The sequence below is a fragment of the Bidens hawaiensis genome, unplaced genomic scaffold, assembly GCF_021521415.1.
Source record: "Bidens hawaiensis isolate Kalapana, Puna unplaced genomic scaffold, B.hawaiensis_p1.1 tig00026238_1, whole genome shotgun sequence".
Lineage (NCBI taxonomy): Eukaryota > Viridiplantae > Streptophyta > Magnoliopsida > Asterales > Asteraceae > Bidens > Bidens hawaiensis.
In genome coordinates, this window is record NW_027494230.1 from 282,077 (window position 1) to 304,481 (window position 22,405).

The 22,405-nt window shown below is 37.0% G+C and overlaps 2 protein-coding genes and 2 pseudogenes across 4 annotated transcripts; 2 read left to right on the forward strand and 2 right to left on the reverse strand.

The window, feature by feature from the left end:
- Window positions 1-1,709: 1,709 nt before the first annotated feature.
- LOC143573242 (small ribosomal subunit protein bS1c-like) lies at window positions 1,710-4,728 on the forward strand. The gene is made up of 6 exons (XM_077058172.1): window positions 1,710-2,070; window positions 3,328-3,684; window positions 3,752-4,033; window positions 4,110-4,220; window positions 4,302-4,388; window positions 4,473-4,728. Exons 1-6 carry the CDS (start codon window positions 1,774-1,776, stop codon window positions 4,578-4,580), a joined length of 1,242 nt encoding a protein of 413 aa, XP_076914287.1. The 5' UTR covers window positions 1,710-1,773; the 3' UTR covers window positions 4,581-4,728.
- A 254-nt stretch (window positions 4,729-4,982) lies between these two features.
- Window positions 4,983-10,508, reverse strand: LOC143573243 (uncharacterized; annotated as a pseudogene). Its single transcript, XR_013142392.1, has 14 exons — window positions 10,353-10,508; window positions 9,995-10,107; window positions 9,335-9,431; window positions 9,122-9,246; window positions 8,511-9,036; window positions 8,068-8,253; window positions 7,664-7,957; window positions 7,358-7,510; window positions 7,105-7,259; window positions 6,927-7,032; window positions 5,909-6,821; window positions 5,749-5,833; window positions 5,358-5,675; window positions 4,983-5,274 (listed from the first exon to the last, which is right to left on the reverse strand). The product of XR_013142392.1 is annotated as an uncharacterized LOC143573243 (transcript).
- A 5,135-nt stretch (window positions 10,509-15,643) lies between these two features.
- Window positions 15,644-16,779, forward strand: LOC143573215 (F-box protein At5g49610 pseudogene; annotated as a pseudogene).
- A 429-nt stretch (window positions 16,780-17,208) lies between these two features.
- On the reverse strand, window positions 17,209-21,492 carry LOC143573244 (protein REDUCED WALL ACETYLATION 2-like). Of its 2 annotated transcripts, none has more exons than XM_077058175.1 (16): window positions 21,355-21,492; window positions 21,022-21,113; window positions 20,352-20,489; window positions 20,227-20,283; window positions 20,057-20,129; window positions 19,826-19,984; window positions 19,577-19,726; window positions 19,235-19,490; window positions 18,495-18,610; window positions 18,335-18,421; window positions 18,156-18,244; window positions 18,020-18,082; window positions 17,863-17,919; window positions 17,688-17,784; window positions 17,451-17,609; window positions 17,209-17,320 (listed from the first exon to the last, which is right to left on the reverse strand). In XM_077058175.1, the coding sequence occupies exons 1-16, from the start codon at window positions 21,385-21,387 to the stop codon at window positions 17,315-17,317; spliced, it is 1,632 nt and encodes a 543-aa protein (XP_076914290.1). In that variant the 5' UTR covers window positions 21,388-21,492; the 3' UTR covers window positions 17,209-17,314. The 2 variants fall into 2 exon arrangements, with proteins under 2 accessions (XP_076914290.1, XP_076914289.1); XM_077058174.1 differs by having other exon boundaries at window positions 20,352-20,495.
- Window positions 21,493-22,405: the final 913 nt, after the last annotated feature.

The window sequence follows — 22,405 nt, forward strand, 5'->3', positions numbered from 1 at the left end:
ACGTCTTGTTTGCTTTTCTAATACATAAGTGTGTGCTTCGTGTAACAAAAACCACTGGCAGGATGTTGTCCTTAGCCTTCAGTTAATATCAAGTAAGAAGGCGACGTTTTGCGAAGTCAGTAGCAGATGGGAAAATGACAGCAAGCTCTGTTCATAAGGGGGCAGCAGCTGGTTGTGTTTAAGTTTTGAGCAAAGCGACACGACACTGTACAGATGGTCGTAGATATTATAGTTGTCGAGAGAAAGCATAGATGCAAAATGTGATATTGATGGTTCCTTGGTTGTTTGTAGTGTACAGATTTTATGTAGCCTTTTACATGTAAAACATCTACATATATATCCTGGAACATGCCACTTTTAACAAATATTTCTCTCTAGTTTTTTGTGTGCATTTGTGCATTTTTCACTGCAATGTCAAATGGAGCAACACTCGAAGCTAGGGAAGTTTAGTTCGATCTCTTAAGGTGACTCGCAAGTGGAGGGTGAAAGTTGGAAAATCCATGTTCATGTTGAAGACAACTATCGATGAAGAGCTTCTCAATTACCTTCAAGATCTTGCACGCCGAATGAAAGCATGGGATGCCTTGGTGGCGTTATTTTCAAAGAAAATGATGTCAAACTCCAATTTTTGGAGAACAATTTTTAAGCCATTATGAATCAATGGTTCCACAATATTTTCACAAGGTTAAGTCTTTATGTCTAGATCTGACAGCCCGGACTGGTTGTGTCTAGATGAAACGAATTATTATCCATGGTCTTAGGCAAGAATATCCGAAAGGAACAACCTTGTGATGTTGAGACTTTTACCATCCGAGAACTTACTCTTGACCTTCTCATTATTTTGATTTATATTTCTTGGTAAACCAATTCTTGTTCTCAATGTATAGGGCTTCGGTTTCGGGTTTGATTGATACCCTGGCTTGTCATTGTTTCTATTAAATAACTTAGCTGTCACATGTCGACTTCTGATGAAATCTAGACTTCTGTTATTCGTCTCTCTTCTATCAATTAACTCTTTCTTCCATGGAAAAAAAAAAGTAATAATGATTTTAAATAATTGTATATCTAAAAATTATTCTAATAACTTTTTAAAACTTACTAGATTATTAGAAGCTTTCAAAGCTTATTTTAAAAGATAATTTTATAATTAATAAATTTTAATTATTTGTTATTTATAACTTTTAATCATTCTACTTTAATTAAATCCACCAACTTGTTGCTTTCCCGCTCACCCGAATTCCCTTTTTTAACCGGAACCACCTCCGGATCCTTCGAATAATTATGAATAGAATCAATAACCCTTTTCCAAATATAAATAACAAACAAAAAAAATTAAAATAAAAAGGGAGACAAAAAAATAAGAAGTGTGAGAATGATTCAAACAAAATAATAAAAAAAATCATAACTCAAAATATAAATAACAAACAAAAAATTTTTAAAAACTAAAATGTTTCTCCCGTCGTTCCCGTTAAAAAAATGACGAAAAGGCACAACGACGAAAATGAACAAAAGACACAATAACTAAAAAAAGACACAATAGATCGCAAAATATAATACAATTCTGAACAAAATATAACAAAATGTTGATTAATATAAGAAAGCATCAAGGGAAAAAAACACAATTAATAACGAAAATAAACAAAAAAAGGTCCTTTTTTTTATTAATAAAATTGAAAATAAAGCCATACCCGTCTCACCTTATCTCTCACCACTCATCTTCTTCTTCCTTCACTCTTCTCTCACAAACACTAATATCACAACCACCAGCCAACAATGGTGTCTTTGGCGCAGCAAATCGGCGGCTTAAGGTGCCCGTCACTCTCCGACACGCGCCTCTCAAGACCATCATCATCCACCTTCAATCATAACCTCAAGAGAGTGTTTACAACAACGAAGGCAGCTGTGGCTGTATCAAACGCACAGACCCGAGAAAGAATGAAGCTCAAGGAGATGTTCGAAGAGGCGTACGAGCGATGCCGTACTGCACCGTATGAAGGCGTTGCTTTTACTGTAGAGGATTTTCATAATGCTATTGAGAAGTATGATTACAATGCTGAAATTGGTACCAAGGTATTAGTATTATGTTATGGTTTGATTGGTGATGTTTGTGATAGTTTAGGGACTAAAAGTGTAATATTATAGCCATTCATTGTGTAACCCTGATTTAGTTAAGTCACAGGATATTGGATTGTTGAGGTTCGGGTTTTAATTGAAGTCATCGGTTAATCTAGTTGGTTTTTGGTTAATCAGTTCAGTTTATTCGGTTAGTTTGTTGGTTTTTGGTTTGCTTTTTAGTTGAACCCGAAACTGAAGTCATTGGTTAATCTTGTTTTATTTTTCCAGTTGGTTTCTGGTTAATCGGTTCGGGTTATTTGGTTAGTTTGTCGGTTTTCGGTTCGGTTAATGACCAGAACTAAACTTGAGCTAAAATTTTTGCTTTGAAGTATATGAAATGGAGGTATAAATACTAGAAATATATGAAAATAAGAATGGTTTCGTTCGATTAACTCAGGGTACAAGAAAACTGATGACTGATTTTCGGTTCATTTTGGTCTGGTCTGGTTTAGTCGGTTTTCTGTTGATTTTGGTTTGGTTTTGTCGGTTCTCATTAATTCTGGTTCGGTTTCGTCGGTTTTTGGTTAGTTCTGGTTCGGTTTCGTTGGTTTTCGGTTAAATCTGGTTCGGTTATGTCGGTTTTTAGTTAATTCTGATTCGGTTATGCGGGTTTTCAGTTAATTCTGGTTGGGTTATGTCAGTTTTCGGTTAATTCTGGTTAGGTTATGTCGGTTTTCGGTTAATTCTGGTTTGGTTATGTCGGTTTTCGGTTAATTCTGGTTCGGTTATGTCGGTTTTCGGTTAATTCTGGTTCGGTTATGTTGGTTTTCGGTTAATTCTGGTTAGGTTATGTCGGTTTTCAGTTAATTCTGGTTAGGTTATGTCGGTTTTCGGTTAATTCTGGTTCGGTTATGTTGGTTTCCGGTTAATTCTGGTTCGGTTTCATTGGTTTTCGGTTAATGCTGGTTCGGTTTCATGGTTTTCGGTTAATTCTGGTTCGGTTTGGTTTCCACAGTTTTTGGTTAATTTCGTTTCAGTTTCGTTAGTTTTCGGTTATTTATGGTTCGGTTGGTCGGTTTTCAGTTAATTTGGTTAATTTCAGTTTGGTTTTGATAACGGTTCAGTTATTGCCCACCCCTTGTTGTGATGTAGGGTTACATAAGGTGGATTTATATAGAACATCATATTACAATTCTAGTCCGTGCACTATCGCTAAACATGATGATTTAATATTTAGGATAAGCGAATAAAGGAATTGTTGATTTGTTGTAGGTGAAAGGAACTGTTTTCAGTGTAGATGCGACTGGTGCGGTTGTAGATCTAACAGCAAAGTCATCGGCATTCTTGCCAGTTAGGGAAGCCTGCATTCACGGGATTAAGCATGTAGAAGAAGCAGGCCTTGTCCCGGGGTTGCGAGAGGAGTTTGTTATTATTGGTGAAAACGAACATGATGATAGTTTGGTTTTGAGTTTACGCCAGATTCAGTATGACTTGGCGTGGGAACGCTGCAGGCAGCTTCAAGCTGAAGACGTTGTGGTTACCGGAAAGGTTGTTGGTGCGAATAAAGGTGGAATCGTGGCGGTTGTAGAAGGCCTTCGAGGATTCGTTCCGTTCTCACAAATATCCTCGGTTAGTTCCGTCATTCTTTTAATCATTTCATGGACTTCCAACTTTTATCTAATAATATTTTGTTCAGAAATCGAGTGCGGAAGAGCTGCTTGAGAAGGATCTTCCGTTGAAGTTTGTGGAAGTGGATGAAGAACAGTCGAGACTTGTTCTAAGCAACCGTAAGGCCATGGCTGATAGCCAAGCGCAGCTTGGAATCGGGTCGGTTGTGACTGGAAGCGTACAGAGCTTGAAACCGTATGGAGCTTTCATTGATATCGGTGGAATCAACGGGCTTCTCCATGTTAGTCAAATCAGTCATGATCGTGTATCTGACATAGCAACCGTCCTACAGCCTGGTGACACCCTCAAGGTACCGTATCTTATTCAATACATACGGATAGATGGCTTTATAGTACATTGTAATGTAATGCTTGTTTGCTTTGTAGGTGATGATATTAAGCCATGACCGTGAGAGAGGCCGGGTTAGTCTGTCTACTAAGAAACTAGAACCGACACCAGGGGACATGATTCGTAACCCCAAGTTGGTTTTTGAGAAGGTAGCTTCTTTGTTTCAGCTTCAATACATTCTATTTTATTCATCATAATTGTTGGTTAATTAGAGTTTGTTTGTGTTACAGGCGGAAGAGATGGCTCAGACATTCAGGCAAAGAATTGCTCAAGCAGAAGCCATGGCTCGTGCAGACATGCTTAGGTTCCAGCCCGAGGTAATATTGGTTTTACAGACTTAAGCTTTATACGATTCTTCATGTATAGAAAGAGTAAAGCATTTTGTTTTGTTTGCATTGCAGAGTGGGTTGACATTGAACTCGGACGGGATATTGGGTCCGCTGACCACGGACTTGCCTGCCGAGGGTCTGGATTTCAATGAGATTCCACCAGCTGAAGACAAAGAATGAGTAGTCTTGTCTTGATGATGTTGTTTGTTAATTCTGTATTTGGTGTCTTAAGTTTAATAACATTTAAAGAAAAGTATAGATGTCTGATGAACCAGCTACTACTACTGCTACTAGTAAGTGTAACTAGGACAATTTTTGTTAATGAAGCCAAATTCATGCCTCCCTGTGACACACAAATTCAAATGATGCTAAACCTTTTATTCTTAAAATAGTTATTGTAAATTTGTAAATGGTATACTCTTTACTCATTTAAATATTTATACAAATAATTTTAATATATGATAGTTTGTAACAACTGAATTCCTGAACATCAAACCAGAATAGTAACTGGCTTTAGCAAAACACTTTTAACCACAAACACAAGGAATCATAATAATAATTAATCACAACTGTCATTTTGATGCTTCACTTCTGTTTATTCTTTGCTCTTCATTGCCAAAATTCTAGTCTCGAGTCGCGTGTTTTTTACATTCTACTCGGTAAACAAACAAACAAGAAACTCAGTTTTGTTTGCTGGCTGCTTTCTTTCCTTTCTTTTGTTTCTGCTTAAGTTGAGTGAGTCCTGCTGCTGATATCTTGACATTTCCAATAATGGCAGCCATCAACTCCGGGTCCGTACACGCCTTCATCAACTCTTTCTCTCGTTGACTTGCTTCCGGCATGTGACCAAACAAATTCATTGCCATTTTTGCAGCTACAAAACCAAAACACCATCATCATATCGTCATCATCATCTAAAAACTAACACAAAACATTCCATTTTTTAATTTAGTTTACCTTTTCCTTTCTTTGCTGTTCCCGGGATTATCTTGACACGATATTTATATGATTGCACAGCAGCATACGGAGCACAGACAGGCACCGCATACAAAAGAATGTCGTTTGGTAAAGGAACACCTGTCAGATAATCCACATCATTCAATTTCTCTTTTTCGTCTTCACCAATCTCCTTTATATCATCTTCTTCCAATGCTATCCTCTCAGCTTCATTAAGCCTATCATTTTGCACACCTCCATTTGCATCTTCTTGACAATCTTTAGCCAGATGCCCAACCTTTTTACATTTGTAACATCTTTTTGCAGCTTCTTCATTGTCTGCATCAACAACCACTATATTATTAATCTCGCACTTCATATATATTCAGCAAATATGTGATAATATACATACCACCTCCTACAGGTTTCAACTCTTTGCTTGTAGTTATTGCTTCACTCTGTGCTTCTTGTTCATTTGATTTTGCTCTTCCAGCAGACTGCAGTAGTTTGATGGTTAGCCTAGTGTAAACTGATAAAAAAAAAAGATAATAAAACAAATTGTTAACACTCACAGCAAGTAAAGCCATTCGGATTTTCCGTTCTTCCTCATCTTGATCCGCGTATTTTTCTTTCATCTTCTTAAGTTTACCCTTTTGACCACGGCTGACTTTCCCACCACCAGCCACCAATATATTCTCAACATTCTTCTGTTCAACTTTTTTAACCTTTTTCTCCACATTTTCAATCGCATGACCATTATCTCCACCTTCACTCAGTGTTTGTCCTTTCTTGAGCTTTCTTCTTTCTGCTTTGGAAATATAAGGCTTCTCCCTACTCACTGTCTCTTTCTTCTCCTCGGTATTTTGATCAGTATCCGCTTGTGAAGAAGCATGGAGCCCATACTTCTTAGCAGCTGATCCAAGCTCAAGAGCTTTATCTAGAAGATCCTCAAGTTCCGGGGACACGGTTGTGGCAGATGTCTCCTCTTTAACAGAAACTTGTCCCGAATTGGAGCTACTTTCATGCTTTGAGTCAACTTCAGATGATACATTTGCCAATTTTTGGTTATCTAAGAAGCTACTTTCATGCTGAGTCAACTTCAGACGATACATTTGCCAAATTTTGGTTATCTGTTGATAAATCAGAACCGTTTACTGGATGTTCTGCATCTGGTGCTTCGTTCTCAGAACCAGAATCAGACATTTCTTTAAAAGGCTCAGTGTCTTCAGACTCGTTAAGTCCTTCATCTTCACCCCTTACTCTCCTTTCGTTGAGATGAGACCCCAATGAAGATTCGTCCAAACAAAATAATATTCCAAATCCCATGATTAAAGGATGAGGTGGAAGGAAATTCTTCTTTCCTCTGATCATAAAACTACCAACCGTAAGATATTCCCCGGTAGGAGCAGTTTTGCTCACTTGGTGAGGGTATACCCACCATGCACTAGTAACAATCTTTGAGTTCCATGCTTGGCTATGACAGACCTACATAACAATAGTTTGTTATATCCTAACAGAACTTTGGTCAATTATCAAGGGATGTCTTAATTTAAAATGTTTATAATCACGAGTACTGATATTGTTACGTACAGTGAAAGATCCTGCTTGATTCAATGTAAGAGGGGGCACAGGACTATCAGGCTTGTGATTCTTAATCACTGTACTCGAAGCTCCATGTAATTCTGCATGGACATACCTGCAAACCACTGATATCAGTATCAAAACTGTAAAGCATTAAAGCCAGTTAAAATTAGCAGTATGCACTCACAGATCTCCTTTTGACATGTAACGTTTGACTATCATCTCATTTTGTTGAGCATCCCGTCCACTAATCACCAAATAATTCTCACTGCTGATGAACCAATTAAACTTTTCAAACCAGTGCACTTTTCGTATATGTGAAATGGCAGCAACAGTTTTTTCCTGAAAATCTCACCATAAGGTTAGTAAATCTGGCACTGAAACATATTAGACGGCTGATGTGAAAGTACACATTCAGCTAAAGCTGTATGCAACGCTACCTGAGAGAGTTGCTGGCGTGTCTTCTTTTCAGCAGCCTTGAAGGCCTTTGCATGAGCTGTAACAGTCTTTTCTTGCTTGCTCTCCTGTTTTTTCTTTTGCTCATACCATCGTCGAGCATTAGCATGAGCAGAAAGTGATAGGTCAACTTCCACCTAAAAAGTAAAAAACACACCATCACAACTTTAGCATGTGCTTAAAAGGACTATCGATAATATCAGTAGCTATTTAAGTAATAAAGGGATATTAATATGATGTCACTGATGTTATAAAAAGAACATGCAGGTAATAAAAAGTTCAAGTAACACCTTCTCAACAGGTTGAGTAATTTCATCATCGTCCATTTCATCAAGATTATTACTCAAAAGCAGACTCATAGAATTTCTTTCAAGATGTAGTTTGTCAATAAGACCTGCAACGGGATTTCCAGATTTCTTCTCCTCTTTCACCATCCGGGTTAAATCATCCCAACTCATACCATTTGCAAGAGCTACTCTAACAGCCAATATGGCAGCATCCACATCTTCTAAATTGTATTCTATAAGTTCCGCCATTGTAACAGCCCGATCTACTTCTTTCTTCAGTAGTTGAACACGGTTTTCCTGCAATAATAACTTTCAATAAGCTCTACAGCACTTATAAATGAACCTCAGGTGAAAACAGCATTCAAGCTTTATGTTTTAAAACTAAAATTATAGATATGAATTAGGACCTGGTCATTGCGAATTTTGGAAAGCTTCTGCATTGCAGAACTCTCTTTTGCTTGTTGTTGCTGTTCAGCTCGTTGGCTCTCAATTTTACTGTAGAATTCATCCAATGCAGCATCAAAGGTATCAAATTTCACAGATACCCTCAAGCGGAACTGATTTAACAGTAACGGGCAGAACTCATCATAAATCTGAAAAGGAGATCAAAGCATGTCAAGGCTAACAATATAGAAAATAGTTCTTATTACCATAATGAAGAAAATAGTGTCCTGCAGTCAAACCTATGACTTATCAGTTTTATAACTAACAATATTCTTTAACTTTCTAAAGAAAATTGTGATAAGATCAACTATCATAGAATGTCCACAAATTCCAAAAAAATCATAGGCGTCATTTCACTACTAAAATAATAGAATTATTAAAAACGATGATTAACACAAAAAGTAACCTGATCAGTGCCAGATGATTCAACGGGAATTTGATCCTTTCCTATTTTCTTCTGTTGCATTAAGATGTATCCTTCTGGAATTTTGGCACCTGATATGACATCCTCCAGCCAGTCCTCAAACTTCTTAACACCTTCAGAAAGAGCCTGAATGCTACTATCCTCTAGCTTCATGTCCTTAGAAACTTTCAAGTTTGGAGTCAAGCCAGCATCTAATATAATGTGTTCTGATAATGCTGGTCCATAACCCAAAGCCTCCCCAAGAACAACCTTCAATGTAGCTTGTTTTACATCCTTCTTTTTACTAGAATCATTAGACTTAGCAGCCTTGCGGTTTCCCTTTTTAGCTTGTGGTGCATCAGGTATGTCATTTGCACCTGAACCATCTTCTACATGTTCATCAATTTGATTATTGTTGAAGGATACTAGTGTTGACTGTAGCTTTGCACCATCAGTTCTCTCAAAGATTCTACAACTTTCAACTGGATAACGATGACGCGCCATGATTGCAAATCCCTTATCATCATCCCTGAATCAAGTTAGTTAGTAGCTGGTCGTTAAATTCATACGAGTGTGTGACCTGTTGAAAAATAACAAAAAGCTAGAATTTAAACCTGTGTGACCGAAGGAGAGTTAAAACCATGAACTCAGAATCAGTGAGGATTATGTTTCCTTGTGCATATAACTCCAATATTATGTAGTAAGCATTAGCACCAACCCCAAATTGAAAGAGAACTATCTGCTCAAATGAAACAGAAAATGAGAAACAAACTAAGAACATACTCCAACAATCAATGAAACATACATAAAGGCATTAACAAGTTTACCCTATCATATCCTAGCTGTCTGACATCCTCAAGCCTTCTAGTTCTTATGTGTTTTCGCAATTTGAGAGTAAAACCAGATGGAGTATTACTTTTATCCCTGCAAAGATCACAAAACCAAACATACATTATAGACCACTTATTCAATACAAAATTTATCCACTTACAGCTTATGACCTGCACTTATATGCTACAAATTAATTCACAATCAGTTTTAGTCTTTTAGACCAGTTATCTAGATTTTTGATGATTCATAGTGCTGTAATACAAGGCCACCTCTAGAGTGTATCAGACACACGGTTTTGTAAAAATAATCGCCACCGTGATTTATCACTTCCGATTCAATTTAACCTAATTGGACCAAAACGTCGGTAGTCAGTCAAAGCCGGTCAAATTTAGGTTAAAACTTCGAAGTACTTGAAATTTATACTTATTAATCCAATCCGATTAATAAGTTCGAAAATTTATATATATAATTTTCAATTTTGAAAAACATGTAATATTCCAAACCGATTAATCCCTACTGATGGCTAGTCAGTAGTCGGTACTCCATCGCCTGCTAGCAAGTTCTACAACACTAGAGACACATTTATCTACTTTTGTTGAACACATATACGCTTCCAATAATGACACTCAATCTGTTACATGTCAATGAAAGGTTACCTAAGATACGCAGTGGTATGCAGCCGCACACCGCTTTCCATGAGCAACAAAACCTTCTCGCTCTCTCCGGATTCCGTAATCCCACTGCTATTCATCAATTTGAATACATACGTCTGATCAACAAAATACCAAAGGTTTCAATAACTGCAGTAGCTACTCACAATCACTAAACCCTAAATCAAACTTATAACAAAATTAAACAGTGTGTAGTGTTTGTTAAGTGGCAACATATCAAATGATTGACAGAAACGCTGCTTACTAAGTTAATTGACAAGCGTATTTCAGCTGTATGATTATAATAGACTGAAATCAATTGAAATGAATACATGTGAAATAATTAGGGTTTTGTTGTGTGTACCTTAGGTGAGAGATCGTAGACATTAGAACAACGCATGCCGATTAGCCGGCGTAAGCATTTGACCTCGGCGGCGACGTCCGCCGTGTTCATCCGAACCTTCACCATCTCGAAGCTGACCGGAGAAGACGAGTTTAGTTTAGGGCTGGTTATTGACGACTGCAGTGCAGGTCTTTAACCAAATGAAATGTTTTATTATCAACTTAATTAAATCGCTACTTTACGTGCTACCTGTTTATTTTTTCTTCTACATTATAAAGTCTCGGTACGAGTTATCGGGCATTTGAAATAATAAGGCGAGATTTTATACATTCATTGGATTCATTGGGACGAGTGTGGCAGATAAGTAACAAGGTTGTCTTGGACTTGGCTTATTAAAAGATACTGATTTATGACTACTGGCTAATGGTGGTGGCATTTTAAAGCCGAACTGAGATGACTTCGGAAATGAGTCATCTCTAAAATTCGCTTTAATGAGAGGCATTTATAGGAATCCTTGTTGGAGTTTGGAATGATATATCAAGAATTGATGAAGCTCTCTTGAAACAAAATGTAAGGTTAACTGAGCAAATCAAGAGTATTTTGGATCGACACATGGATTGGTGATATCCTCTTTTTGTAATTGTTTCCTATCGTTTTTCAAATTGGAAAGAAATAAGTGATGCATTGTTAGATACAAAACGATGGATAGCACATCAATGAACGTGTGGAATTGGGCATGGGTGAGTGAACCTTTCACCTCGATAGAAGTGCAAGAACTATGGGATTGATTGGAGCTATTGCTGGGGATAGTTTTGGAGAGATGCGAAGATAAATGGATTAGGTGTCTCGAGGGGGGTGGTTGTTTTCTATAAAATATAATCGGAAACTATGCTTAGCCAACAACAATGCACTATCTGGTTTTGTCATGGATCGGAATAGATAAAGTCAACCTCTTCAAATGAAATGTGGAAATGGGAAGAGTGGCAGCATTAGATACTTTATATTAAAGAAAAGTTATTATCAAAATCAAATGGTGTCCATTATGTGAAGGAGAAAATGAGTGGACCGGACACATTTTCCTATCTTGTTATGTCACATCGGTAATATGGCATTTTGTTAGTAGTTGATGTGGAATCCCCTGGTGTACGCATTCGAGTTCCATGACCACCTCAATATTTGGAGCACAAGAAAGTAAAAGAAAAGCAATCCAATCGATAATCCTCACAGCATATTGGTGTATCTGGAAGATGAGAAACATGGCCCTCTTTGACAACAAAAGGGTTTCTATTAACCAACTAAATGAGGAAATCAAAAGCTATAGCTTCCTTTGGGTTAAAAAGTAAGGGAAAACTAATGGTGATGGTTTGGGACACATGGTGCTTGTTGAATGTAACGTTGTAAATTGTAATTGTGAGTATGTAATGGATGTGTAAGATGTACCTAGTCCAGTTGGTTTTCTAATAAAATTGGTCATTCAAAAAAACTCTGATATTATGGTGTGTGATATTACTATGGTTTTCATTTTAAACGAATATGCTCTATAATTTAAGTATGAAATATGTGTGAAACCTCAGGTGGACAAAGTGAAATTGCACTAATTTTGACGTTATTTACTATTCTCGTGAAAATAACGTTAAAATTGGCGGAAGGTTAATCAAGCATCATGTGGTGGCGTTGATAGCCGAAAGACAAGGGTACACGCACCAATTGGCTGGTATCCCGGTGGTTGAGTGTTATGTGCCTTATGTCCAAGGCTTGATGCAAAACTACTATCGAGCCGGGGGTCTCACCGGAAGCAGCCTTTCTATTCCTACGGGGTAGAGGTAAGGCTGTCTACATCTTACTCTTCTCAGACCCTACCATAGCTTTGCTATTGGTGGGATTTACTAAGTACAATGATGATGATGAATTTAAGTATGATATTAATATAGTTTTTTTTTTCCAATTTAAAAAAAAAACTAACATGTTATCTAGAGGTATTTGCGGTTTGATTTTGATATTTTTTGAGTTAAACGATGAGCTAAGAGCATTCTTATCCCTTCCCCTATCTTCAATTTAAAATTACACTAAAAATCACTATGTTTTCTCTCTTCTATTTAATTAAATAATAGATTTTTATACTTTTATCATTATCATTTCTCTTTCATCAACTTACAACTAATTTCAACAAATATTAAAAAATTTATAAAGTGTGAACAATAGCTTTTCAAATATAGAAAAAAATAACTCCACTTTTTATCTTCTCTACTCACATCGCCCTAAATCACTCCTTATGTTTTAAAAACTCCCTCACAAAAAATTAGGAATACGATATGAATGCTCTAAATAAACACTCATAAATTTTTTAGATGATCACTAGGGTATGAGTTTCCCGCTACATCGTGTGGGCACCCGTAAGGCTGTAAACGAACCGAATGAACACGAACAAGGCCTTGTTCATATTCGTTAGCAAAATAATGTGTTCACGAACACTTATCGGACAAGATTTTATGTTCATATTCGTTCATTAGGAAATTAATGTGTTCACGAACGGTTCACGAACATAAACGAACACAAATAAAATCGACAGGGCCTAGAGATTGAGACCGTTGTATCCATCAATGTGAATAGTGAAGCATGCAAATGAATCAAATGAACATGAATAAGGGCATGTTCGTGTTCGTTCATTTAACTTTAAAAGAACACAGACACTTAATCGAACAAATATTTATGTTCATGTCCGTTTATTTAAAAATGGACATTTGCGTTCGTTTTTCTAAATCTAAACGAACATAACTGAACAAAGATAAACGAACATATATGAACAAATGTAAATGAACACAAACAAACATAAATGAATATAAAAAATAAACGAACATAAACGAACGTTGATGAACATAAATGAACGAACGGAACATGTGTTCATTTTCGTTCGTTTACTAAATAAACGAATATAAACGAACTTTCCGTTAAACATTTTTACAGACGGTTCTGTAACATCCTAAAATTTTAATTATAAATAAAGAAAGTTGTGTTTAGTGATTTCACGTTGTTAATTATTTAATGTCGAGTAAGGAGGGAGTTGGGCTTAGATTGCGTAAGATGGGTTAAATGAGAATGGGCCTTGGGTCCGTGGGCTTTGAGGGATATAAATATCCCATCCCAAACCCAATCTTTCATTTCCACCTTCTTTCTTCACACACTCAAAACACACATTCTAACCGATCAAGATTCGAAGCCGAGACCCGAGATTTTGTTGATAGATCTGAGTTGGTAAGGTAAGAACAAATCCTCCAAAGCTAATATTACTGAAAATGGTTAGGATTGGATGGGTTAACCGGACCCGAAACCCAAACTGCCCAAATCGGACCCCTAAAACGTCGATTTTAGGCCGATTTGATGGTTGGGATTTGTAGGCGCCGATCATACGATTCCGTGGGTACCAAAATCGAGTTATTTGGCTAAGAAACGAAGGATTTATGGGCAAACAGATCTGCAGCGCGATAACTTCGCCTGCAAGATTAAGTTCGCCTGATGAACTTCGCCTTCAAGCGTAACTTCGCCTTCAAGCGTAACTTCGCCTAAGGTTTAACTTCGCCTGAAGCCAAGTTCGCCTAAGGATAACTTCGCCTACGGCCAAGTTCGCCTAAGGTTTAACTTCGCCTGAAGCCAAGTTCGCCTAAGGTTTAACTTCGCCTGAAGCCAAGTTCGCCCGAGGTTTAACTTCGCCTGAAGCCAAGTTCGCCCGAGGTTTAACTTCGCCTGAAGTGAAGTTCGTTTAGAAAATAAATTAAAAACCTAATGGAAAATGTGTTAAGGCAGTTATCGAAAATAAAATTTTTCCAAGCTGACCTGGCAGCTTAACCCCAGCCAGGGGCTCTGCCCCTTGGACCCCGCTAGGGGCTGCCGCCCCTAGAACCCCGCTGCCAGGGGCGCTGCCCCCGGACCCCCGTTCGTTGTGGGTCGTATATAGATAGAAATACAAAACGAGTAGTAGTAGTTAATTGATATGTGTAAATATTGTACAGTTAGCCGAGCCCAGTTAAAGAAAGGAATTACGATCAACGGCGAGCGTAACAGGATCCAGGTGAGTTTCTAGCCCCATTCCTTGTTATGTTTTCGGGGCTGTGTGCATACTTGATGTGTTGTTAATACATTTATCCTAAGTGATAAGTGTATGCCATATGTGATATATGTGATATGTATGAATGATTGCTTGATGGTACGTGAACGATCTTCGGATATTGCACGTACTGTCAGGTTGTAACGTTATAAATATGGTAAGTATGATATGTATGTTTATGTGTATGAACGTAATAAAGTTAATAAAAGAAGGAAATGACGGTTGTATGGTTGTATGGTTACGAAAAGGGTACCGAGCCCTAATAATACTCGAGGTATGATGTATGGTTGTATGGTAACGAAGAGGGAATCGAACCCTACTAATATTCGAAAACAAGGGACCAGACCCTTATAATATCTGTGATGTTAGGGACCAGACCCTTATAATATCTGTAATGTTAGGGACCAGACCCTTACAATATCTGTGAGGATAGGGACCAGACCCTCATAATATCTGTGATGTTAGGGACCAGACCCTTATAATATCTGTGATGTTAGGGACCAGACCCTTATAATATCTGTGAGGTTATAGGGCGAAAGGCTCTTTAAAACATATGATTATGAATGTAAAGAAAGTATGTAAGTAAGAAAGAAAGTATGTAAGTAAGAATGAAGGTATGAGTACTTATGTGTGTATGAAAGAAAGTTATGAGGTTAAGTACGTATGTATGTAATAAGGTATTGTATGTTATTGTATGATTAACTAGAACTCACTCAACGTAGCTGACTTTTAGTATGCACGCAGGTGAGTAGGATGAGACAGCTGGCTTGAGTGGAGGACACATGGCAGAAGACTAAAGCCTGGCATCTGAAGATCTGATATGTTTTATAAGTTATGTTTTGATTTTGAAAGACAAGAGGAATGTTTTAAGACATGATTATGAATTGATATGTAATGTTTTATGAAAGTTTTATATTCCGCGTAAAGTTTTTAATTAACTCTGATATTTAGAACTGTGTTTATGAGTAAATCCAACACGAAAGTAGGGTTACCGGTGACTGGCCTTACTGGTTCACCGAACGTTTGGTTCGTTTTTATTTAAGTTAGTAACATCATTTAATCCTGATTTTTCCAACACCTACTATGTCATGCCCCCTTAAAACACCTTCTTCTGCTTCTTCTTCTTCTTCTTCTTCTTCTTCTTCGTGCTTCATCTCCCACACCTGCTTCTTCCGTTTAAACCAGTATTTTCTTGATTATTATCATTATCATGGATCCACCATCCCAACCCAATTACCCATATTTCGTCGACGAAATCATCCTCGAAATCCTAGCAAGATTACCCATCAAATCCCTCATCAGAACCAAATGCGTCTGCAAATTATGGTACCAATTAGCCTCCCACAAGTCATTCACACACCTTTACAACCAATTATCCATCAAGAACGCCATGGTCCTCGTCGAACTCACCAATTCATCCACCGATTCAACCTCAAGCTTGATTCTTGTCGATAACAAAAGAGGGGTTTCTGAATTCTCACTCGATTTCATCAAAGACCGAGTCAAAATTAGGGCTTCTTGTAATGGGTTGTTGTGTTGTTCGAGTGTGCCTGATAAGGGTGTTTATTATGTTTGTAATCCCATGACCCGAAAGTTTAAGTTGCTCCCGAGAAGTCGGGAGAGGCCCGTGTCGAGGTTTTATCCCGACGGTGAGGCGATGCTTGTCGGCGTGTCGTGTGATTTGATATCGAATCGGTATAATGTGGTGTTAGCGGGGTATCATCGGATGTTCGGGCATAGGCCTGAAGGGAAGCTGATATGTTCGGTTTTTGATTCGGAGACGAATAAGTGGAGGAAGTATGTTTCGGATCAGGATGATCATGGTTTTACGCATATGAATAGGAACCAGGTTGTGTATGTGAACGGGTCGCTTCATTGGATGACGCAAAGTTTTGCGTATATTTTGGTTCTTGATTTGAATTTGGAGTTGTGGAGGAGGATATTGTTGCCGGACGAAATGGGGTGTGGGAACGGTGGGAGTCGGGTTTACTTGTTGGAGTTTGACGGGAAGTTGTCGGTGATTCAGATATCGAGTGTTTGGATGAACATATGGTTGTTGCGGGATTATGGGAAGGGGGAGTGGGAGTTGATTGATCGGGTGAGTTTGCGGTGTATTCGTGGGATGGTTCCTGGGATATTTCCGATAAGTCAAGGGAGCGATTATGTGTTTCTCGCGGGGCATAAGCAGGTTTTGGTTTATCAGAGGAAAACAAGAAGTTGGAAGGAAATGTATTCTGTGAAGAACAACTTGACTATGCCGTTGTGGGTCTCTGCGCATTCGTTTCGTGGTACCATCTTTTCGTGTTGTTAATGCGCAGTATGACTGTTTTACCCCTGTTGGTTACAGTTTGTTGGACTACTATTTGTTGTGTTGGTTATGATGTAATTATTGGATGTTGATTTGCATAATGTCAGCAAAGGGGTGGATTTAATGAATAAGTAAACTTGTTAGGCAAATGTTCTGTTTCTTTTGTTTTTCTGTCACAATGTGAATTCACAAATCACATGTATAGATTTAAATAAAAGTTGTTTTTTTATGGTCTTTGATTGATGTTTAACTAACCTATAAATCTTTATATTAAATACAGTTGAGTACTAGAGTTAACTTACCTTTTGAGTTGATGTTTTTCACTAAATCCATTTTATTTGGCAATGACAATGACCAATATATTAAAGGCTTAAAATTTCTTACTCAATAGGCATGGGGTGTTTGTTACAGATACAATGAGCAAGCCTAGCTAAACTATTTGTAGTTGAATTTTGTATTGACTTAAAACACTCCATCTGATCTATACAATATCAACCATGACTGTCTTCAAAATATATGAGCAGCAATCCAGGAGCTGTTGCGCTTCGACGATAGCAATATACATCTTAAAACTCACACCTGTGGATAGAAAATGAATCAGTTAATGATGAACCATTTGTTTCATTTAAATATTTTACCATCACTATACTTATCAAATTACTCAGCATGCGTTTTTTATTTAAATGGTAGGCTTTGGAAAAGTTATTACCATTACCTGAGGCAACTTGAGAAGTATAAACGATAAGGTGTAGATGACGGTTGATAAGACTAGTGCTGTTATCATGTTGTACATGAGGCGCTTATCATCTTTACTAGGCACAAAAGCAATCTTCAAAGTATTTGTCAGTTCAAACAGCCTGTATGAGACCTGCAACCAAGTTTCCGGGTCAAAATTTCACCCCACTATTATATGAATAATTTGCTATATAGACTTATTACTTATTACCGCAACATATATGGAAGTTGTAAGCATGAAATTCAACATTGGGTAGTCAGGAATCAGAGACAGCAACAGTTTCGGCTGACCATCTGGCATTCCTGATCTGCAAAACAACAAATGTTAATAATATTATTATTACACAGTATTAAAAGGTAAAACTTAAAGGTATCAGCTTATATACCTTAGCCATATGTGAATCTGAGAGATGTAGGTTTCCAATGTGATTTTTCCCAGCCATCTAATGAATAAAAGAAAGCCAAGTCAAAGCTCAAGTAATAATTTTGCTTGATTCTTTTATATGAACAAATAATTATAAAACTGGAAGAATCATTACTTACGCGAAAAGTGTCAAGGTGTAACTACGGAAAGACTGGGTGACATTCCGAAGGGTTATATACACACTATAAACAAAACAAAAAGAATTAAATCATAAAAGATATAAAAATAAAATATTATCTGAAGTCATTTACGTACGTGATTGGGATCCAGGAGGTGTAAGGATGGTACTTATTGTATGTAATTTTGGGAAGCTTGTATATATACTCCAGCCACAGATAACCAACCTATGATGCATAGACAAAGTTTCAGAATTTTTTATAAACAAAGAAATTCGCAATTAGATTTATGAATCCAAATATAAAAGAAAGAAATACCGTCAAGGATATTATCACAACAAATGTTTTGATTGATATTCTGCGTTTAACCTCTGATTCCTCCAGCTTTTCCATCCATCTCTCAACCTATGATAGCACGCACAATAGCAGAGTCACACACACACATATATATATACATGTAAATATACAGGGCTCTTACAGTTGGGTGGTAGTAAGCATACAACATTCCTATAATCCATATGTAGCGATCAAGGCCAGACCGAAAATGCCATTCGTGCATAACATGGATGTTTGGCTTTGAAGGATCAGTGTATCCTGACATACGCATATATGTGTCAATCACTTCACTTTACAAATTGTTAATAGGTTTATTGGATTTTTATAATCCCTATTGACTGGTATTGGCCGATAATAATCCCTATGCATTTTATCACCGCTGGCGGTCCAAAATTTAAAAAAGTTGGCCCCCAATGGTCCCCCGTTAAAAGTGACTTAACGGCGTTATACCTTTTTCCGAATTTCAAATTAATGTTTTAGGGTTTTTGATCGGAAGGAGGATACGAGTCGATTGATGTAAAGCTTCATTCGAAATGGTGCTCCAAAACGACGAAACAACGCTTCAATCCGGTTGTTTGAACTTACAATTAACAAAAATCAAGTCGTTTGGATCACCGTTTCGAGCTAAGTTTTACATCAATCGGCTCGTATCCTATTTTTGAACAAAAGCCCTAAAACAATAGTTTGAAATTCGGAAAAAAGTATAATGCCGTTAAGTCATTTTTAACGGGGGACCATTGGGGGCCAACTTTTTTAAATTTGGGACCGCCAGCGGTGATAAAATGAATAGGGATTATTATCGGCCAATAACAGTCAATAGGGATTATTAAAATCCAATAAACCTTGTTAATAATAAGAATATAAAAAGAGTAAAGTACACACCGACAAGAAAAGTGAACGGGGCCCATATAAATTCAAACACTCCAGGTACCTCCCAAACCAGAATAACTGTCAAAAAACAAGCTGCAAATTTTACAGCAATGACTTTCCCATTGTCATTGTATGTGTTGAAAATACCAAGTGCCCCATAAACCATAAGGGTGAAAAGGGTGTGCATGGGGCATATGTAGTACAGCATATAACTGTTGTTAAGAACAACACAGCAGAACAACACTAGGAAGTTGAGCCGCCACATCATCTGTCAAACAACAAATAGATAGAACACTTAATCATCACACACACAATACACAGAAGTTAAAACAAGTTGATGCATATGCACTGTACCTGAGCAAACCTTGCAAGGCTAAAATCTTTCCGGATGTAATAATAAGAGAAGTTACCAAACCCGGTCATCCAGACATACGCAGCAATAAAAAGACGTATGGCATTGTATATTTCTGTTGCTGCGAAGTAATGGTACATTAAAAACAATACCTGTAGTTAAATGATCAACAGTCAGATGACATCAATAGGCGTATGTGGGTTTTAATATACGAAAAGAATATGAATATGAGTATCCAAAAAGCTACAAACCTGCATCCAGCCTTTCCATTCCTCGGTTTGATGTCGGTTAAGATAAAGAATGGATTTCCCAGAGAAAGGTGACTTATCATGATGTATCTTGAAAGAGGTAATTGCTGATACTATGATGAGAAGGAAGTAAAGAAACAAGAAAAGATCCCGATTGTAACTCTGCAAACACAGATAAGGGTTAAGTTATGAATATGAATATTATCAGCTAGCATAAGAGCTAACTAATGATACCTTCTTGGAATCGCCAAAGAAGTTTGTTCGGTCACATATGTAAAAGTAGATCAATATTATCCCAAACTCTGATCTGAACAAAGAAAACAAAAGGGAGCATCACAAATCGTTCAATTTTAATTTGAGATTAAAAAAAATTGAAAAAAAGAAGCATAAGCTAAATCGCATACATAGCTCTCAATGTCAAACGATTCTCAAGCAAGAAACTCTCATCCATAGTAATTAGCCTGAACAAAAAAAGATTGCATAAGTCCTCACAACCATGATTTTCAAAGAAAATAATAAATCAAGAAACCTGACAACTGGAGATGATATAGATGAAGTATGGCTTCTAGGAGAAGCCGGTTGGAGACCACCCCTTTCCAGTAAAACCGCTCTATCATCTTCTTTTGCAGTCTGATTTCCCAACTCAACCAAGTTGATATCAGAATCTCTGCCACTAAAAATTACCTATTAGCCAAAGAAACAAGCAGCTATCGAGTGTAACCGAGCCGAACCAGGCTCGAGCTGGGCTCGTTTTGACTTACGAGAGCTCGAGCTCTTATTTAAAACTCGGATTTTGAGTCATTTTATCAAGCTCGAGCTAAGCTCGGCCTCAGCTCGTTTATTATTTATTATATAATTTACATACATTTTATATTAATTTTATCTGTAGAGAGAAACCTTAAACGAGCCTAAGCTCGGCTCGAGCAGGGATGCACAGTGTGATATTCATACAGATAAGTGTTAAAACTTAAACATGCACATAGCTCGTTGAGGCTCGACGAGCCTAAACAATCTTCCATACAAGGCACGAGCTTGGGCTCGATAACTAAACCAGCATTATTTTAGGCTCGTTTCAAGCCTTTTATCAATCTGATCTCGAGTGGCTCAGCTTGTTTGCGCCCCTAGCCACTACACTACAACAGAAGCTATTTCTACGACAGAGCAACAACCGAATATTCAAGTTTTAAGTTTTAACTCACGGTTTTAAAGCCGCAGCAGCTTTCTTGTATTCCAAAAACTCAGAATACACCCAAGCTACAAAAACAGGGATAATTCCAAGTAAAAATGACACCTGCAATAATAACATATATTCAAATTCTAATAAATTTCAAAAGAGATGCAGAATCAGTCATTATTTATTCATATTTCATAACAATATTATAATATGATTTAGTTAAATAAACAAACACCTGCTCAGGCAAATGAATATAAATATTGAAACTTGCAATTGAATATAAACCCTAAATCTACATTGGATCAAATTTAGGGGAAAATGAAATGAAATGAATTGAAATGAAGGATCTGATGCTGACCTGACCAGGCGTCAAAGGGCCACTGATCACCATTGTATTCGGCAGCAAATCGGAGTTGGATATGAAGAATCTAAAGGAATGCACACCAAGTGTTTGCGTTTATTACTCACTCCACCGACACGAGTCACCAGATCTGGTAAGGCTTTAGCTTATTATGAATCTGATTGATTACTAATTCTTATCATATATTATTATTATTATTATTATTATTATTATTATTGATTTGGTATGAATGTGCCGGTTGCTATAGTAATTATTATTATTATTATTATTATTATTATTATTATTATTTTGAACGGTTGTGTATTAACCAAGCTCACGCTGGCATCAAAGTTCGGCTTAGGCATGTTGTTGTGTCGCCGTAAAAGCATAACTCTCTAGGTGGGACGAAAAGAGGTGAGATCGGGATTCGAGCTGACAACCTTATAAGGAATCGCTCAAATCCTTCGTTGCCATAATCTATCAAACCTGACATAGGTCGGGTTCGAATACCACTATGCCACAAGTGGGGATTGATTGTTACAGTAATTAAAGTATTTTTTTATAATTAAGTTTCGAAATTAGAATCATATAGAAAGTTTTAAGGGCGTCTTTGAGATTGAATTTGATAAACGCTTATTAGATTGTTGTTTTTTTTTAAGGTTTTTTTTTATTAAATAGTTGTAAATTTATAAAAATTTAAAATGAAGAACTTTTGTGATTGTAAATTATTATTATTATTATTATTATTATTTATTATTATTATTTTGAGTAACTGGCCTTTTAAACAAGCCAATAAGTAATTAAGTTGTTTTCAAACTCTATTTAAAAGTAAATGTGTAAGTGTAATGATTTAACTAAAATGTGAATATAAATTAATGATAAAATTACTGTTTGCGTCCCTGTCATAGACAAAGACATAATGAGTACCAAAAAAGTTAATTGGTTGATTTCTTGTGGTTTCAGAAACGAATAGTTTGTGTCCTGACATTACTTAACTTTGTTAGCTTCAAGGGTGGATTCGATATTTCACCTCTTTATATATACATGCATGGTCACTATGAGTCCAATA

Bases quoted from the DNA above. Each gene is read 5' to 3' on its own strand.
- LOC143573242 (XM_077058172.1), top strand. From the start codon at position 1,774: ATGGTGTCTTTGGCGCAGCAAATCGGCGGCTTAAGGTGCCCGTCACTC. The intron at 2,071-3,327 runs GTATTAGTATTA...GATTTGTTGTAG, and splicing joins ATGCTGAAATTGGTACCAAG to GTGAAAGGAACTGTTTTCAG. The intron at 4,389-4,472 runs GTAATATTGGTT...TTTGCATTGCAG, and splicing joins TGCTTAGGTTCCAGCCCGAG to AGTGGGTTGACATTGAACTC.
- LOC143573244 (XM_077058174.1), bottom strand. From the start codon at position 21,387: ATGGTGATCAGTGGCCCTTTGACGCCTGGTCAG. The intron at 20,496-21,021 runs GTGAGTTAAAAC...GGTAATTTTTAG, and splicing joins GCTGCTGCGGCTTTAAAACC to TGGCAGAGATTCTGATATCA. The intron at 20,284-20,351 runs GTTTCTTGATTT...TTTTTTGTTCAG, and splicing joins ATATCATCTCCAGTTGTCAG to GCTAATTACTATGGATGAGA.